This window comes from Salvelinus namaycush, chromosome 31 (assembly GCF_016432855.1).
Source record: "Salvelinus namaycush isolate Seneca chromosome 31, SaNama_1.0, whole genome shotgun sequence".
NCBI classification, from domain to species: domain Eukaryota; kingdom Metazoa; phylum Chordata; class Actinopteri; order Salmoniformes; family Salmonidae; genus Salvelinus; species Salvelinus namaycush.
The window spans coordinates 23,023,729-23,044,318 of NC_052337.1; the positions used below are offsets into that span (position 1 = coordinate 23,023,729).

Genomic DNA, 20,590 nt, shown 5'->3' on the forward strand with positions numbered 1-20,590 from the left:
AGCTACTTCCAGACACAAATGAGAGAACACCCCACTCTGACCATTTTACTCGCCCTAGCAGAGCTGGTTAGGCTGTTTTCATGTTATCCATATCGTTGGTGACTAACTGTGCTGCTGGCAACAACTTAATTGCGCTTTTTTGCCGACATTTAATGACACTGGCCATATTCAATGGGTGTTGAGCGTTCGTAAATGAATCAGTTATTCTGAGCTCTGGCACACTCAGACGAGAGTGCTCTGAAATCGGTGTAGATGGCCAGACTGAACTTACAAACGCACCCGAAATGGTTACATGCATAGTTAATTGCGTAGTAGCAATATCAAAAACAGAAAGTGTCCAGATACAAATATTTTATCATTATTAGATGACGTTTATCCGACACACTTGTCTAAATTGATGGGTCATGTGAAGGAAATGCAATAACCACCCCCCAGCCACATCTATCTAAGTGGATGGGTCACTACTGTCTAAACATGTACACATGTTCATAAAATACAATAGATGGCCGTAATCACCCCCAGACACACCTGACTAATTTGATGGGTCATGAAATAATCCCGCCCAAATAGGAGTCATTTGGTTAGACATGTAGCTAGCTAGGTAGCTAGCTAGCTAAACAATTAACCGGCATAATCCCAGCTCCAATACAGACATTTTCATAGCTTTAGCTACCTGCAGATTCATCCTAAAGTTAACAAACTAGGTTCAATGTTAGCTAGCTAACATTAGCCTATAACTAGCAATGCAAATGGTTTTCTGATTCTAATAATATTACTACACAGATCATACACGTAATGTTAGTTAGTGAACCAGCAAGCTAATGTTTGCCAACTAACTTGCACTAAAAATGACTTGTCAAAATTAGAAACTTATATCTGAAAATCTACTCTTACCTATATACATGGATGAACACTTCACAGCAGACTGGAATCATTTAACTTTGGTTGTTTTGGTTGTAGCTATATCTTGTTAGGCCAGCGCTGTGTCAAGTCACGCCGGTTCACACTGACCGTGGCGTGTGCAGAAAAAAGCCATCACTTTTTCCAACTGATCTGTTGATAGCGCCTGCTAACTTCAGGGCATCAATGTTGTTGAGAAAAGTAGCAAAACTTTTGTAGTTCTCGATGGCTAACGTTATATCTTTCAAAACGGCGTGGCAGAAAGGACTATCAACACATACTGAACAGCTCACATTATAGACAGAAGAATGCTACATGGCAGACCAATCCACACTCATCTCCCAGCATGTCCAGCCAATCCATTATCTCAGCCAATCATGGCTAGCAGGAAGGTACCTTGCTTTTTCCGTCGCTAAACCAACTGGACTCGTGATTTTTTTGTATTCGTAATTATGGATGAAATACAAGTTTGTTATTAAGGCACATGAAAGTTCACATGTTCCAGAAGACATTTCTGCCAAAAAACACATTTTAATAAAAAATAAATGTTTATATTCAAATGCCGCACCTGTGAAGTAATGACATGCAACATACACCTAGTTTCCTGAAAGGCTTTTATTGACAATTACATGAAGTTGATGCAAAGAGTCAATATTTGCAGTGTTGACCCTTCTTTTTCAAGACCTCTGCAATCCACCCTGGCATGCTGTCAATTAACTTCTGGGCCACATCCTGACTGATGGCAGCCCATTCTTGCATAATCAATGCTTGGAGTTTGTCAGAGTTTGTGGGGTTTTGTTTGTCCACCCGCCTCTTGAGGATTTGACCACAAGTTCTCAATGGGATTAAGATCTGGGGAGTTTCCTGGCCATGGACCCAAAATATTGATGTTTTGTTCGCCGAGCCACTTAGTCATCACTTTTGCCCTAGGCAAGGTGCTCCATCATGCTGGAAAAGGCATTGTTCGTCACCAAACTGTTCCTGGATGGTTGGGAGAAGTTGCTCTCGGAAGATGTGTTGGTACCATTCTTTATTCATGGCTGTGTTCTTAGGCAAAATTGTGAGTGAGCCCACTCCCTTGGCTGAGAAGCAACCCCACACATGAATGGTCTCAGGATGCTTTACTGTTGTCATGACACAGGACTGATGGTAGCGCTCACCTTTTCTTCTCCGGACAAGCTTTTTTCCGGATGCCCCAAACAATCGGAAAGGGGATTCATCAGAGAAAATGACTTTACCCCAGTCCTCAGCAGTCCAATCCCTGTACCTTTTGCAGAATATCAGTCTGTCCCTGATGTTTTTCCTGGAGAGAAGTGGCTTCTTTGCTGCCCTTGTTGACACCAGGCCATCCTCCAAAAGTCTTCGCCTCACTGTGCGTACAGATGCACTCACACCTGCCTGCTGCCATTCCTGAGCAAGCTCTGTACTGGTGGTGCCCCGATCCCGCAGCTGAATCAACTTTAGGAGACGGTCCTGGCGCTTGCTGGACTTTCTTGGGCGCTCTGAAGCCTTCTTCAAAACAATTGAACCGCTCTCCTTGAAGTTATTGATGATCCGATAAATGGTTGATTTAGGTGCAATCTTACTGGCAGCAATATCCTTGCCTGTGAAGCCCTTTTTGTGCAAAGCAATGATGATGGCACGTGTTTCCTTGCAGGTAACCATGGTTGACAGAGGAAGAACAGTGATTCCAAGCACCACCCTCCTTTTGAAGCTTCCAGTCTGTTTTTCAAACTCAATCAGCATGACAGAGTGATCTCCAGCCTTGTCCTCTTCAACACTCACACCTGTGTTAACGAGATAATCACTGACATAATGTCAGCTGGTCCTTTTGTGGCAGGGCTGAAATGCAGTGGAAGTGTTTTTGGGGGGTTCAATTCTTTTGCATGGCAAAGAGGGACTTTGCAATTAATTGCAATTCATCTGATCACTCTTCATAACATTCTGGAGTATATGCAAATTACCATCATACAAACTGAGGCAGCAGACTTTGAGAAAATTAATATTTGTGTCATTCTCAAAACTTTTGGCCACGACTGTACATTGCGGTCTTCATAGTGATTAGAGATTAAGCACTTCCCCCAATGGAGAGGGAGTCATTATGATTTTACAGATTGCTGAATCAAATCCCCCCTTTAATGGTCTTATTGTATTTAAACTGTAATCAAAATCCATAAACTAAGTCGCTTGTCAGAAAGCACTTAAACCAGTGATTACATGATTACCTATAAAGCTTTTAGACAGACAGGCACAGGTCTTGGTATGGACCCAAGATGTTCAAACTGAAATCTCTGACCTTGTACGAGTGTGACAAGACTAGCTGATGCCAAGTGCACTTGAAAAGTCTCTATAAGAAATGATCTACCTACCATTTGAATGTTGATCAATTACTTGAAAACAGTAATTTTTCTGGTGATGCTCCCCTAGGTTACTCTGCTTAATTTATGATAGCGGTGCACAACTCAGGCCCTTAAGTTCCACAGTCCTGTTGGTTTTTGTCTCTCCCTGGTACTTCTGAATGGCTGTATTGTGGACACACCTAGTTTAACAGGTAGAAATCAGTGTCAGAAAAATGTATCTGCAGAATTGCAGCCTTCGCTGGACCAGAGCTGTGGACCCCTCTCTTATGACTTCCATATTTCTGTTTATCTGTGTCAATTAATATCTCTCCAAACACATCTCTATCAAACAGGAATGACCTTCAACTGACTGTGCATGGCTGTCAGTCTGGTTTCAGACAGACACCTTCAAATCACATCACATTATTGGTTTCCATTTTGTCTTGATCCACATTGTGGTCCTGTTTGTCTGCTGTGCAATGCATGCTGGGAGTGGCCCGCAGAGAGGACTCTTTGAGCCGAGAACTCACGTGTGCAGACACACATACACACACACTGAGGAGAGAACACACCACCATCAGAATGTCTGCATAATTTACTGTTCATACCCCACGATGGGCCGGTTTGGAACCATCTGTGAAATTGGGCTTATATAGCAGGCAGGGAGAATAGAGATATCATAGACGGAGCTGCTTTCCCCTTTGGAGAGCTGCCCTGAAATAGCTTTGAAGACTGTGCTTTCTAAGATAACCAGCAGAGCTTCCTTATTAAGCATTAATGGTCCAATACAGTCTCACATAGTTTTGTGTAGCCCTACAGTCTGTTGCTGTTGGACAGTAAGCCTTTTATGTTCCTGTTAGTTGAATTCAGCTTGAGAAATGCATTGAGAAATTGAGGTTTGAAGTGAATTATACACACACAGATATAAAAACAAGGTGGTGTGTGTACCTCAAGCTAAGATGGAGTCTTTTCAATACCAGGATCCAGCTGACAAATTGCAACACACCTTTTTGTGGAAAAAGGAGGATAACGTAGTTCTAAAAGAACAAGGGTTATGTTAAAATTTTGTGTATGTAATTTTTACCCCCTCTCTATTTATACCTGTGTTCTCTGTTTGTCTATTGCCAGTTCGTCTTGTTTGTTCATGTCAACCAGCGGTTTGTGTCTCAGCTCCTGCTTTTTCCAGTCTCTCTTTTCTCGCCCTCCTGGTTTTGACCCTTGCCTGCCCCTGGCCCTGAGCCTGCCTGCGACCTGTACCTTTGCCCTCCTCTGAATTACTGACCTCTGCCTTACCCTGAGCCTGCCTTCCGCCCGCTATCGTTGCCCCACCTCTGTTTTTTTTTACCCCTGCCTACCTATTTCCTGCCCCTGTTGGAATATTAAACAATTGTTTATTTGACATGGTCTGTATCTGGGTATTACCTTCATACTTGATAGTATTTATAATGCCCTTTTTACATCAGCTGATGTCACAAAGTGCTATACAGAAACCCAGCCTAAAACCCCAAACAGCAAACAATTCAGGTGTAGAAGCACGGTGGCTAGGAAAAACTCCCTAGAAAGGCAGAAACCTAAGAATAAACCTAGAGAGGAACCCGGCTCTGAGGGGTGGCCAGTCCTCTTCTGGCTGTGCCAGGTGGAGATTATAACAGTACACGGCCAAGATGTTCAAACGTTCATAGATAACCATCAGGGTTAAATAATAATAATCAGAGTGGTTGAAGAGGGTGCAACAGGTCAGTACCTCAGGAGTAAATGTCAGTTGGCTTTTCATAGCTGAGCATTCAGAGTTCGAGACAGCAGGTGCGGTAGAGAGAAAGAGTCGTAAACAGCAGGTCCGGGACAAGGTAGCACGTCTGGTGAAGTGGTCAGGGTTCCATAGCCGCAGGCAGAACAGTTGAAACTGGAGTAGCAACACGACCAGGTGGACTGGGGACAGCAAGGAGTCATCAGGCCAGGTAGTCCTGAGGCAATGGTCCTAGGGCTCAGGTCCTCTGGGAGGGGAGGGAGAGAGAGAGAATTAGACGGAGTACTGTGCCTTGCAAATGTATTCATCCCCCTTGGTGTTTTTCCTATTTTGTTGCATTACAAACTGTAATTTAAATATATTTGTATTTGTATTTCATGTAATGAACATACACAAAATAGTCCAAATTGGTAAAGTGAAATGAAAAAAAAAGATTGTTTCAAAAAATTCCACCCCAAAAAGACACAAAAGTGGTGCGTGCATGTGTATTCACCCCCTTTGCTATGAAGCCCCTAAATAAGATCTGGTGCAACCATTTACCTTCAGAAGTCACATAATTAGTTAAATAAAGTCCACCTGTGTGTAATCTAAGTGTCACATGATCTGTCACATGATCTCAGTACATATACACCTGTTCTGAAAGGCCCCAGAGTCTGCAACACCACTAAGCAAGGGGCACCACCAAGCAAGCGGCACTTTGAAGACCAAGGAGCTCTCCAAATAGATCACGGACAAAGTTGTAGAGAAGTACAGATCAGGGTTGGGTTATAAAAAAGTATCAGAAACTTGGAACATCCCACGGAGCACCATTAAATCCATTATTAAAAATGAAAAGAATATAGTACCACAACAAACCTGCCAAGAGAAGGCCGCCCACCAAAACTCACGGACCAGGCACGGAGGGCATTAATCAGAGAGGCAACAAAGAGACCAAAGATAACCCTGAAGGAGCTGCAATGCTCCACATCAGAGATTGGAGTATGTGTCCATAGGACCACTTTAAGCCGTACACTCCACAGAGCTGGGTTTTACGGAAGAGTGTCCAGAAAAAAACCATTGCATAAAGAAAAAATAAGCAAACGTTTGGTGTTCGCCCAAAGGCATTTGGGAGACTCCCCAAACATATAGAAGAAGGTACTCTGGTCAGATGAGACTAAAATTGAGCTTTCTGGCCATCAAGGAAAAAGATATGTCTGGCGCAGACCCAACATCCCTCATCACCCCGAGAACACCATCCCCACAGTGAAGCATGGTGGTGGCAGCATCATGCTGTGGGGATGTTTTTCATCGGCAGGGACTGGGAAACTGGTCAGAATTGAAGGAATGATGGATGGCCCTAAATACAGGGAAATTCTTGAGGGAAACCTGTTTCAGTCTTCCAGAGATTTGAGACTGGGACGGAGGTTCACCTTCCAGCAGGACAATGACCCTAAGCATACTGCTAAAGCAACACTCGAGTGGTTTAAGGGGAAACATTTAAATGTCTTGGAATGGCCTAGTCAAAACCCAGACCTCAATCCAATTGAGAATCTGTGGTATGACTTAAAGATTGCTGTACACCAGCGGAACCCATCCAACTTGAAGGAGCTGGAGCAGTTTTACCTTGAAGAATGGGCAAAAATCCCAGTGGCTAGATGTGCCAAGCTTAAAGAGACATATCCCAAGAGACGTGCAGCTGTAATTGCTGCAAAAGGTGGCTCTACAAAGTATTGACTTTGGGGGGGTGAATAGTTAAGCACGCTCAAGTTTTCAGTTTTTTTGTCTTATTTCTTGTTTGTTTCACAATAGAAAATATTTTGCATCTTCATAGTGGTAGGCATGTTGTGTAAATCAAATGATACAAACCCCCCAAAAATCCCTTTTAATTCCAGGTTGTAAGGCAACAAAATAGGAAAAATGCCAAGGGGGTGAATACTTTCGCAAACCACTGTATACTTAAATTCACACAGCACACCGGATAAGACAGGAGAATACACCAGATATAACAGACTGGCCCTAGCCCCCTGACACAAACTATTGCAGCATAGATACTGGAGGCTGAGACTGTGGCCCCGTTCGATGATACTCCCGGACAGGGCCAACCAGGCAGTATATAATCCCACCCCCTTTGCCAAAGCACACCACTAGAGGGATATCTGCAAACCACCAATTTACTACCCTGAGACAAGGCTGAGTATAGCCCACGAAGATCTCCTCTTCGGCACGAACCCGAGAGGGCGCCAACACGGACAGGAAGATCACGTCAAAACAGTGTATGGGTGGAAATGAAACAGTAATCTGAGTAATGTGACAGACACTCCTCTCTCTGTTGACCTCTTCATCTATTTGGGACTGATAATCTGTTATCGCCTGGATATTTAATCTCCCGTCTTTTCAATCTCGCCAAGTCTCATGATTACGTCGTGTGACACTCTGTTTTGATCATTTTAGCTATACATTTCTTATAATCTGAGTGATAATTTGGATTATAATATGGATGATGTAATCTGTGATGATCATCTGTGATGGCCTCCCGAGTGGCGCAGCGGTCTAAGGCACTGTATCTCGGTGCTTGAGGCGTCACTACAGACACCCTGTTTCAAATCCAGGCTGTATCACAACCAGCCGTGATTGGGAGTACCATAGGGCGGCGCACACCGTCGTCTGGGTTTGGCCGGTGTAGGCCGTCATTATAAATAAGAATTTGTTCTTAACTGACTTGCCTAGTTAAATAAAGGTTAAATAAATAAATAAAATAAAATGGTAATCTGGGATTATAACCTGTGTCCCTGCAGGGTTGAAGATCCGGGAGGTGATGATCAACGTGTCTCGTCAGCAGGTGGAGGATTTCCACGGCCCCGAGGACTACTGGTGTCTGTGTGTGGCCTGGAGCCACCTGGGCACCTCCAAGAGCCGCAAGGCCACCGTACGCATCGCCTGTGAGTAGCAGAACCATACCAGCAGAGAGAGAGGGGGGGTAGTGAGTCAGGAAAGATGAGTAGATGAGAGAGTAGGGGAGTGAGTAATTGAAGGAGAAAGAGAGAGGAAGTAAGCGGATGGAAATATATATATTTGGAGTCAAATAAACATAAAATGAATCCTATTGCCTAAATGAGAGTGCTGTTTGATTTAATCCCAGAAACTCTGATGAATTGAATCCTGTCTTCGTTTGTCCCTCCCCTCTCCCAGACCTGAGGAAGAACTTTGAGCAGGACCCCCAGGGGAGGGAGGTGCCCATTAAAGGCATGATTGTGCTGCACTGCCGTCCACCAGAGGGAGTGCCTGTCGCTGAGGTAAGGCCTGCATGTTTCAACTCACAATATACACCGATTTTCATAATAATTTGCTTATGAAATCTCATAATTAAAATTCCTCAGACATAGAAGTATTTTACACCATTTAAAGATAAACTTGTTGTTAATCCAGTGTTCGATTTCAAAAAGGCTTTACGACGAAAGCACAACATATCATAATGTTAGTTCAGCACCTATTCACAGAAAAACACAGCCATTTTTCCAGCCAAAGAGAGGAGTCACAAAAAGCAGAAATAGAGATAAAATGTATCACTAACCTTTGATGATCTTCATCAGATGACACTCATAGGACTTCATATTACACAATACGTGTATGTTTTGTTCGATAAAGTTCATATTTATATCCAAAAATCTCAGTTTACTTTGGCGCGTGATGTTCAGTAATGTTTTGCCTCCAAAACATCCGGTGATTTTGCAGAGAGCCACATCAATTTACAGAAATACTCATAATAAACATTGATAAAAGATACAAGTGTTTTGCATGGAACTTTAGATAAACCTCTCCTTAATGCAACCGCTGTGTCAGATTTCAAAAAAACTTTACGGAAAAAGCACACCATGCAATAATCTGAGTACAGCGCTCAGACGCAAAAACAATCCAAACAGATATCCACCATGTTGTGTAGTCAACAGAAGTCAGAAATAGCATTATAAATATTTACCTTTGATGATCTTCATCAGAATGCACTCCCAGGAATCCCAGTTCCACAATAAATGTTTGATTTGTTCCATGAAATCCATAATTTATGTCCAAATACCTCCTTTTTGTTTGCGCGTTCAGTACACAATCCAAACTCACGACGCGCGGGCAAGTCCATGCGAAAGTTCAGACGAAAAGTCATATTACAGTTCGTAGAAACATGTCAAACGAAGTATAGAATCAATCTTTTGGATGTTTTTACCATAAATCGTATAGAATCAATCTTTTGGATGTTTTTACCATAAATCTTCAATAATGTTCCAACCGGAGAATTCCTTTGTCTGTAGAAATGCGATGGTATATCTGCCAGACCTCTAACTCAAAGAGCCCTCATTCCCCCCTCCTTCACAGTAGAAGCATCAAACAAGGTTCTAAAGACTGTTGACATCTAGTGGAAGCCGTAGGAAGTGCAATATGACCAATACCCCACTGTGTATTCGATAGGCGATGAGTTGAAAAACTACAAACCTCAGATTTCCCACTTCCTGGTTGGAATTTTCTCAGGTTTTTGCCTGCCATATGAGTTCTGTTATACTCACAGACATCATTCAAACAGTTTTAGAAACTTCAGTGTTTTCTATCCAAATATACTAATGATTTGCATATATTAGCAGCTGTGCCTGAGTAGCAGGCAGTTTACTCTGGGCACCTTATTCATCCAAGCTACTCAATACTGAGTAGCTCAATACTACTCAATACAAAGAATTAATCGGTTACAGTTATTTGTTCAAAGTTGGATTACTACTACAGTATCCAAGACACATCTACATTTCTCTTTAGATTTGAGAGTGGCAGATTCACCCCAGTTGAACTGCTTCCACTACTAGCCCCATTCCCTTCAGCATCTGAGTGACTTACTTTTGTTATGTGTGTTTACCCCCGAGTGGAGATGTAGAGATGGTGATATAGGCTTGCTGTATACTTGAGGCAATACCTATCTCCTTGCGTCCACACGTTATAAAGTGGAGGTTGAAAAGTTATGACTTACTTAGGTGCCATGGATATCTTCTCTGTGTTGGTGCTCCTCTCTGGTCTCATGTCACTTTCATCTTCAGGGTGAATAAGGAAGTAGGTTTTCGCTGGCTGGTTTACTTTCAGTGGCATGAGTGGTATGAGAGGTGTGTGTGCGTGTGCGCATGCGTGAGGGTATATTTGTGTACATGTGTGTGTGTGTGTGTGTGCAAGTGGTTTTGTGTGTCATAGTGTTTCTGAGTGTCCTTTCTGTCAGAGAGAGAGTGTATGTCGAACCGTGTGTCTTATACATATGGATGTGTTTTGGATTGCCTTGGATTGGAGTGTGTATGTGTGTGTGTGGTGCTTGTGTGTGTTTGCACCTGTGTGTGTGTGCTTACGCCTGTGCGTCTATGTAATGAATGATTCAACCCACACAAATGGTCCTGTGCTGTAGTGCTGGTCACCCTCCATGCATTGTGGTCATCAAGTAGGCAAGTCCTTGTGCATTTATGAATGTGACCCCAGCTATGGAAGAGATTGGTTAAATAATACGTAGTAGAAATTCAGCCGTTTCTCAAACATGGCTCTCATGCAAGAAAATGCTCATGTCTGCAGACGGAAAGCAACCCTATAAACATCTCCATGTGAATCTGGGGCATTAGTATTTCTTAACTCCCTCTCTAACCGAATGTCACATCATGGACTTTACCACCCCCTGTTGAGAATGTAGCTCTGAAGACATTTTGGCTCAGAGGGAGGTTCAGAAACTATTTAGAGTTGAAGCAAATGAGGCCGCGGATGCAATCTGATTAGCCAAACTACTGTGTGTGTTTGGCTGTCGAGACTTCGTTTACTTTGGTCACGCTGTTAATTTGAATGCTGTTTCACATTTTGCTGCAATTTGCATAGTACTGTGAGTTCATGTAAACACATTATTGCTACTGAGCTAATATAAGCACTGCACATTTGAATCAACATTTAATAACTTGCCAACAGTTCACCCTCATTTATCTATGCATATGTAATGGGTGTGATTTTCCAATACATAAAAAGCAATGCACTACAAATCATCATAGCATCCTCACGTGCCACATCTCTCCCAGCAAGCACATTTGGTTCCCTGGAAGTTGTGGGAACGTATGTTTTTGGTTTCACATTGGTTGCGGGAACAAAGCTTATTATAGGTCATTTGGAGGTTTTAGAATAACTTTCTTAACTTAAACTGAATGTTTCAATAAGACAACACATTTTTTTTATTGTGAAACAGAGTCAGTGAGATTTGAACCTATAATATATCCATGGAATTAGTCCACTGCACCATCAGGATAGAGCTAGCATGCCATGCTTTTTTACACATACAAAGCTGTTCATTTTAGTCTATTCAAACAGACCCCATTTCAAAGGAAACAAGCACTCATTAAGATCAGGTGTGGCCAATTAGTGGGCGCGGCCAACGCACCTGAACACCTGAAAGAGAGAGTTTTGTAGATGCTCAGAATGGAATGTATATGTTTTAAAATAACGTTCTTAGAACATTCTCTGAGCCATTGCCTCCTCTCCCGAGTGGCGCAGCGGTCTGAGGCACTGCATCTCAGTGCTAGAGGCGTCAATACAGACCCTGGTTCGATTCCAGGATGTTTCACAACCGGCCGTGATTGGCAGACCCATAGGGCAGTGCACAATTGGCCCAGCATCGTCCGGGTTAAGGTTTGGCCGGGGCCGTCATTGTAAATAAGAATTTGTTCTTAACTGACTTGCCTAGTTAAATAAAGGTAAACATTTTTTAAGTATATTGTGTTTTATGGAAAGGTTTCACGTTCTGAGAACAGAATGTATGTTTTTAAATAAAATTCTTACAACTTTTTCTGAAAGTTACTAAAGTTTTCTTGTGTTTTTTATGGAAAGTTTTCTTAACAATTTGAGAACATGACTTTAAATAGAACCATAAGGAAACCTGTAGTAAACGTTATGCTTGGAACAATTTGAGAACATGACTAACGTTTGTCGTCGGAAGGAGACCAAGGTGCAGCGTGGTAGGCGTACATTCTTTTATTTAAATGTTCCACCAAGAAAAAAACAATAAACAATACAACAAACGAAAAGCTTCGTCGTGCAAACTACATGCACTCAAACAAAGATAAGATCCCACACTGAAGGAGGGAAAAAGGGGCTGCCTAAGTATGATCCCCAATCAGAGACAATGAAAGACAGCTGCCTCAGATTGGGAACCACACTCGGCAAAACACAAAGAAATAGAGAACATAGAATGCCCACCCAAATCACACCCTGACCTAACAAAACATAGAGCGTGACAGTACCCACCCCCCGAAAGGTGCGGACTCCGACCGCAAACCTGAACCTATAGGGGAGGGTCCGGGGGGGCATCTAATCTCGGTGGCGTATCCCCTGCTCCCTACGCTGAACCCTCCGCTTCTGTGGAACCGGACCGTGGATCGTCGCCGGAGACTCCGGACCGTGAATCGTTGCCGGAGGAACCGGACCGTGGATCATTGCCGGAGGCTCTGAACTGGGAACCACCGCTGGAGGCTCTGGACTTCAGATCGTCGCCGGAGGCTCTGAAATGGGAACCCCCGCTGGAGGCTCTGGACTGCAGCTCGTCGCTGGAGGCTCTGGACTGCAGCTCGTCGCCGGAGGCTCTGGACTGCAGACCATCACCGGAGGCTCTGGACTGGGAACCCCCGCTGGAGGCTCTAGACTGCAGATCGTTGCTGGAGGCTCTGGACTGCGGACCGTCGCTGGAGGCTCCAGACTGGGGACCATCGCTGGAGGCTCCGGACTGGGGACCGTCGCTGCAGGCTCCTTGCCATGGATCATTTTTTGATAATTTTTTGATAATGTGTTTACGCTGCAGGCTCCTTGCCATGGATCATCACTACAGGCTCCGGGCCATGGATCATCACTGGAGGCTTCGTGCCATGGATCATCACTGGAGGCTTCGTGCCATGGATCATCACTGGAGGCTTCGTGCCATGGATCATCACTGGAGGCTGCGGACCATGGATCATCACTGGAGGCTTCGTACGTGGAGCCGGAACAGGTCTCACCGGACTGAGGAGACGTCCTGGAAGTGTGGTACGGGGAGCTGCCACAACACGTCCTGGCTGGATACCCACTCCAGCTCGGTGAGTGTGGAGAGCTGGCACGGGACACACTGGGCTATGAAGGCGCACTGGAGGCATAGTGCGTAGAGCCGACGCAGGTTATGCTGGGCCATGGAGGCGCACTGGAGGTCTGGAGCGCAGAGCTGGCACAACGCGTCCTGGCTGAATCCCCCCTGGAGCACGGCAAGTGCGGGGAGCTGGAACAGGCCGCACTGGGCTGTGCTGGCGAACTGGGGATACCGTGCGTAGAGCTGGCGCAGGATATCCTGGACCGAAGAGACGCACTGGAGGCCAGGAGCGCTGAGCCGGCACAATCCGTCCTGGCTGAATGCCCACTCTAGCACGGCAACTGCGGGGAGCTTGCACAGAGCGCACCGGGCTGTGGCTGCTCACTGGGGACACCGTGCGCATCACCGCACAACACGGTGCCTGACCAGTCACACGCTCCCCACGGTAAGCACAGGAAGTTGGCTCAGGTCTGAACCCTGACTCCACCAATCTCCCCGTGTGCCCCCCCCCCCAAAAAAAATGTTTGGGGCTGCCTCTCGTGCTTGCTATGTTGAGCTAACTCCTCGTAATGTCGCCGTTCCGCTTTCGCTGCCTCTATCTCCTCCTTCGGACGGCGATACTCCCCCATTTGTCGTCGGAAGGAGACCAAGGTGCAGCGTGGTAGGCGTACATTCTTTTATTTAAATGTTCCACCAAGAAAAAAACAATAAACAATACAACGAACGAAAACCTTCGTTATGCAAACTACATGCACTCAAACAAAGACAAGATCCCACACTGAAGGAGGGAAAAAGGACAGCTGCCTCTGATTGGGAACCACACTCGGCAAAACACAAAGAAATAGAGAACATAGAATGCCCACCCAAATCACACCCTGACCTAACCAAACATAGGGAATAACAAGGATCTCTAAGGTCAGGGCGTGACAATGACTTTAAATAGAACCATGAGGAAACCTGTAGGAAACATGCTGAAGTACTGAAAATCCCACAGAAGAACATTGTTTCTTGACGTTCTCTGAACTTTGAGAACATTCCCAATGTCAAACCAGTCGGAGAACGTTCCTAGAACATTACCAAAGTTGAAATGAAGAGTAACCATGTTTGAACTTTTATGAACCGTTCTGTTAAAGTAATGAAATACCAAGAAAATCTATTTTTTTGTCAAGTTTCTTAAATGTGCTGAGAATGTTCCAACACCAAGCTACTATCCTGCACCATTCCCAGACAGTTGTGGGAAGGTTGTATGCAAAATAACCATAGGACAACCACGCTCTCACCAAGATCTAAGAAACATATGGTTCTCAGAACGTTATGTGCTAGCTGGGTTGTTTCTTTAGTTCGTTCCCTCAAAGGGAATACCAACCGAGGGAGACGCCAGTGTCGAGTGGCTCCACTGCTTATTTTTTTAACCATCAGAGAGTGGGCTATGTGAACTGGGTTGCTGTGTGCATGTTTCCATGCCAGTGAACAGCAGACAATGTCACTCCATCTGGTAGGAATGAAGCCAAAATGGCATCCGGATAAAAGTCAGTGGCTGCCTGTCTCCCAGAGTACAGCAGGTGGGGTCTGTGACTGACATATCTGAACTAGATCCTAGATGGCTCAATCTACAGTGCCTTCGGAAAGTATTTGACTTTTTCCATATCTTGTTATGTTACACCCTTATTCTAAAATGTATTAAATACTTTTTTTCCTTAGCAATTTACACACAATACCCCAAAATGACAAAGCAAAAACTGTTGTTTTTTTTATTTTAGAAAAAAAAGAGAGTATTCATTATTAACATAAGTATTCAGACCTTTTGCTATGAGACTCAAAATTTAGCTCAGGTGCATCCTGTTTCCATTGAACATCCTTGAGATGTTTCTACAAATTGATTGGAGTCCACCTGTGGTAAATTCAATTGATTGGACATGATATTGAAAGGCACACACTTATCTATATAAGGTCCCACAGTTGACAGTGCATGTGTCGAGGCACAGATCTGGGGAAGGGTACCAAAACATTTCTGCAGCATTGAAGGTCCCCAAGAACACAATGGCCTCCATTATTCTTAAATTTAAGAAGTTTGGAACCACCAACACTCTTCCTAGAGCTGGAAGCCCGGCCAAACTGAGCAATCGGGAATTGGTCAGGGAGGTGACCAAGAACCTGATGGTCACTCTGACAGAGTTCCTCTGTGGAGATGGGAGAACCTTCCAGACGGACAACCATCTCTGCAGCACTCCACCAATCAGGCCTTTATGGTAGAGTGGCCAGACGGAAGCCACTCCTCAGTAAAAGGCACATGACAGCCCGCTTGGAGTTTGCCAAAAGGCACCTAAAGACTCTCACACCATGAGAAACAAGATTCTCTGGTCTGATGAAACCAAGATTGAACTCTTTGGCCTGAATGCCAAGCGTCACGCCTGGAGGAAACCTGGCACCATCCCTATGGTGAAGCATGGTGATGGCAGCATCATGCTGTGGGGATGTCTTTCAGTGGCAGGGACTGGGACACTAGTCATGATCGAGGCAAAGATGAATGGAGCAAGGTACAGAGAGAACCTTGATGAAAACCTGCTCAGGACCTCAGAGTGGGGTGAAGGTTCACCTTCCTACAGGACAACCACCCTAAGCACACAGCCAAGACAACGCAGGAGTGGCTTCGGGACAAGTCTCTGCATGTCCTTGACTGGCCCAGCCAGAGCCCAGACTTGAACCCGATCAAACATCTCTGGAGAGACCTGAAAATTGCTATGCAGCGATGCTCCCCATCCAACCTGACAGAGCTTGAGAGGATCTGCAGAGTGGAATGGGAGAGACTCCCCAAATACAGGTGTGCCAAGCTTGTCGCATCATAACCAAGAAGACTCGCTGCTAAAGGTGCGTCAACAAATTACTGAGTAAAGGGTCTGAATACATATGTAAATGTGATATTTCTATTTTTAAAAATATAGAAATGTACAAACATTTCTACAAATCTATTTTTGCTTTGTCATTATGGGGTATTGTGTGTAGATTGATGAGGGGGAAAAACTATTGAATCCATTTAAGAATAACATGCTGTCCACACCACTCGCGTTACGTGCGCGAGCGTTGCAAAATAAATGTACACATAAATGTTATTCAATCATTGCATCCAAACTGCTCGCGTGCGTCAACGAGCGTCTGCGTAGCCAGGGACTAAAATAGCACTTGGTTCTATTTGTGATGCTTGATGTGCTGCAAGTCCCGCCTCTCCCATCTCCTCCTTAGTTTTTAGGAGCATATGGGTGATTGAAAGATTAACTGAGGTTAATACTCCAGTCCAGTTGGTGGCACCTTAAAGTTGGTTGCCAACCGCCATATGAAGTCCAAAAAAGAAGAAGAAGCTTGAAGGAGGAAAGATTACTAGAAACTAACTCGGTTTACCCTTTTATCTGTGGATTAATTGTCGGAGTAGAGGACCTTGTACATTTCATGTAAAATAATAACCCAATGTTTATATCCCAGGACAAATTAGCGAGCAACAGCAAGTTAGCTAGCTAAATTGCCATGAATGTTTAATGCTTTCCGACCTGTCCCCAAATGAATATAGTTGATTCAGGGCTCCTCTTGATATTTCATCATGCATGTCCTATCGCGTCTGGTGTGCATGGACAAAATCAACATGCGAGCGATGGCGCACGCGGACGTAACAGAATGTGGAAAAAGTCAAAGGGTCTGAATACACCTGGCTGCTCTGTGGCAAAGTGAAAAGCACGTAGCTAAAGCTACAATGGGTTCCTACTGTATCAGAGCCTAGATGATTCCTTAGTACACCTGGTTGCATGATAGATCCGGGAGAAAATAAAATACTTTTGTCATGTTTAAGTCGTTTTAATGAGAGCGATTAAAGGGAACTCGTGTTGCAAATGTAACGCACCAGGAAGTGAAGGATCATCTACGGTGAATAATGAAAGTAGCGTAATGAAAACACAATTAGAGTATGAGCCGCAATGAAGGCCCATATTAACTGTCAAGAAGACGATCACACAGATTACTCAGTGCAATAAAGGAAGAAACTTTGGAGAGGTGGAGAGAAAAAAATACTTTTCAATATCTTTAATTCTTTTATTTTTTATTCACAATCATTAGGCTTGGTATTAAGTGCCCAATCATCCCCCACCAAATTGTAATGAGTCATTAATCAAGTCGGCTGATCCAAAGTCATTTGACGTGCTTAAAATGTAATTATTCACTGATAAACATAACATTTGGAGAGATGACAGCGAGATAAGACACAGAGGGTTTAGCGCACTGCCACCACTGCCCCCGCCACAGAAAAATGTCGCTGTCACATTCCAAGATCTCATTTGTTTAATGTGATTTCCCTGAAAGTCATCATAGCATCAACAGGGAAAAGGCCGCACATGATTGAGGGAGGAAGGGATGGAGGGGATGTAGAGATGGAAAGGAGGGAGTGATGGAGGAGGGGGCTTGTTAATGAAACTCAAAGTTAATCGAGCTGGATGGAAGGATACGGGGATATCGCCGCAGTGTTAGGTAATTGCCCTCTAGTCGCTTTCACTTCCACTGTAAATTAATGTAAATGTGACGGCCAGTTGCTTTTTTGTTTCAGTGTAATAGAGTTGTTTTTATTTTATTTATTATTTTTTTTTTTTTTATTATTTTTTTTTAGGGGTGGATCAGCTTAATATTGCGGAAAGAATGTTGCTTCCAATGTAATTGTCTGCATCATTTCCAATCCCCCATATTTTTTGGGTAAATATATATATCCATACACGCATGCATACATATATACATATATACATACACATACCTATATAGACATACATACTTTTTTAAAGAATATATCTTTATTATTATTCCCCGCAACCCTACCACCGCTCCCCCAATTGGAGTAAACTAATAAACACTTCTGCTTTTACCTTCAATTTATACATCTTATACCTATTTTACAGACACAGACTACTTTATAATAGTTCTCTCTTGTTTGTTCTTAGTCCTTCCTCTATTTCTGTTGTCCATCCAATTTTATTTCCACTTGTAACTGTGCTATTTCACAAAAGCTCCGCACCTATACACATTTCACAGATCCCGTATGCCCTACATTGTTTATCTTGTTATTAGTCCCACCCTTCAGTTCCACTCAACCCTTCCCATCTATCTTCCAACATCATCCATTTCGGATTTTTATTTGCCATATATTTTTCAACTGTGCTGTGATGCTTCACAAAAGATTTGAACCTTCCTATTCTCATAGCTTCTACAGATTGTAAATTAAAAATAAACATTTTTGCTAAAATAATTATTATATTATTGATTGATTGACTATGGCTTTTCAAATCCCCCAGTATTGCTATCTGTAGCGTTAGTTCTAGGCAAATGTTGCAATTCTTCAGCCATTCCTGGACCTGTGACCAAAAACGAGCTACATATGGACAATACCAAAATAAATGATCTAATGACTCTGCCTCCTCACAACAGAATCTGCAGAGCTGGGAAGATTGTATACCCCATATATATAACATTCTATTAGTTGCAAGAATTTTGTACAGTAATTTAAATTGAAAAATTCGAAGTTTTGAATCCGGCGTTGTTTTGCGTATCAATTCATAAACCATGTGCCATGGAATGGGTACATCGAAAATCTCTTCCCAACTATTTTGCAATTTATATGGCACAGCTGTCAGTTTTTTGGTCCTTAAATGAAATTGGTATATGTTTTTATTTATCACACTTTTCTTTAACCATTTATGTTCTTTAATACAGGGCCGACATACAAGTTCCTTACTTTTTTCCCCTTCTACTTGCCTCTTCCATTTTTGTGGTAATGCTGCAATTAATTGGTTGTAATTTTGGGTAGAGCAGACATTTCCATATGTCTGTGTTAGCTGCATGTGTGACATAACTCCACCAGTCCTATTTATGATATCATTCACAAAAATTATACCTTTTTTAAACATTTCTTCGATAAATACAGTTTTTTTATCAATTACTATATTTGAATTTAACCACAATATTTGTTGTACTATTTGTTCCGTCCTTTCAGGTGGATTAAACTGAAATTGCAACCAACTTTCTAAGGCTTGTTTAAAAAATAAGGATATTTTGGAGATTATTTCCTTTTCAAACAACCGAAAGTGAGCAGGTGTAATCTGAATAAAGGGAAAAAGGCCCTTCTTGAACATAGGATGAGACATTCGTACCAATTTACTAGAGAACCAGTTTGGATTTAAGTATAACTTTTGTATGACTGATGCCTTTAGTGAGAGGTCTAATGCTTTAATATTTAATAATTTCTGCCCTCCGAATTCATATTCGTTATATAAATAGGCCCTTTTAATTTTATCTGGCTTGCCGTTCCAAATAAAATGGAATATTTTTTGTTCATATAATTTAAAAAGCAGGTCACTAGGTGTAGGCAAAACCATAAGCAAATAGGTAAACTGTGATATGACTAAAGAGTTAATCAGGGTGATTTTTCCACAAATAGACAAGTATTTTCCTTTCCATGGTAGCAAGATCTTATCTATTTTTGCTAACTTTCTATAAAAATTTATTGGAGTGAGATCATTTCTTTCTTTTGGGATTTTTATACCGAGTATGTCCACATCTCCGTCAGACCATTTAATTGGTAAACTACATGGCAGTATAAAATGTGTATTTTTTAGTGATCCAATACGTAATATGGTACATTTATCATAATTTGGTTTTAATCCAGAGAGGATAGCAAAGGTATCTAGATCCTCTATGAGGCCGTGGAGAGACTCTAGTTGTGGTTTTAAAAGAAAACATGAATCATCAGCGTACAATGACACCTTAGTTTTTAAGCCACGGATTTCTAATCCATTAATATTAATGTTTGATCTAATTTTAACAGCTAACATTTCGATGGCAATAATAAATAGATATGCCGATAGTGGACAACCCTGTTTTACTCCTCTAGATAGTTTAAAACTTTCTGAGATGTAGCCATTATTTACTATTTTACACCTAGGGTTACTATACATAATTTTAACCCATTTTATAAGAGATTCCCCAAAATTGAAATATTCTAGGCATTTGTATATAAACTCCAGTCGTACTTTATCAAAAGCCTTTTCAAAATCAGCTATGAAAACCAGACCTGGTGTCCCCGATATTTCATAGTGTTCTATTGTTTCCAGTACTTGCCTTATATTATCTCCAATGTATCGTCCATGTAAAAAAACTGTCTGATTAGGATGAATAATATCTGACAAAACTTTTTTTATTCTATGCGCCAAGCATTTTGCTAGGATTTTTGCATCACAACACTGAAGTGTAAGAGGTCTCCAATTTTTTAATTGGACTGGATCTTTATATATACCACTTGGGTCCTGTTTCAGTAATAACGATATCAGACCTTCTTGTTGCGTGTCTGATAATCTACCATTTATATAGGAGTGGTTAAAACAAGCTAATAATGGTCCTTTGAGTATATCAAAAAAAGTTTTGTATACTTCCACTGGTATGCCATCCAGCCCTGGAGTTTTCCCATCCTTAAAGGCCCCAATTGCATCAAGCAGTTCCTCCTCT

At 42.6% G+C, this 20,590-nt stretch overlaps 1 protein-coding gene across 1 annotated transcript in view; it reads left to right on the forward strand.

The window, feature by feature from the left end:
- Positions 1-20,590, forward strand: part of LOC120025511 (netrin receptor UNC5D-like) — a 109,131-nt gene that overhangs the window by 42,796 nt on the left and 45,745 nt on the right. The window contains exons 3-4 of the mRNA XM_038970079.1: positions 7,761-7,904; positions 8,155-8,258. Coding sequence (XP_038826007.1) covers positions 7,761-7,904; positions 8,155-8,258 — 248 coding nt within the window. The remainder of the gene's footprint in view (positions 1-7,760; positions 7,905-8,154; positions 8,259-20,590) is intronic.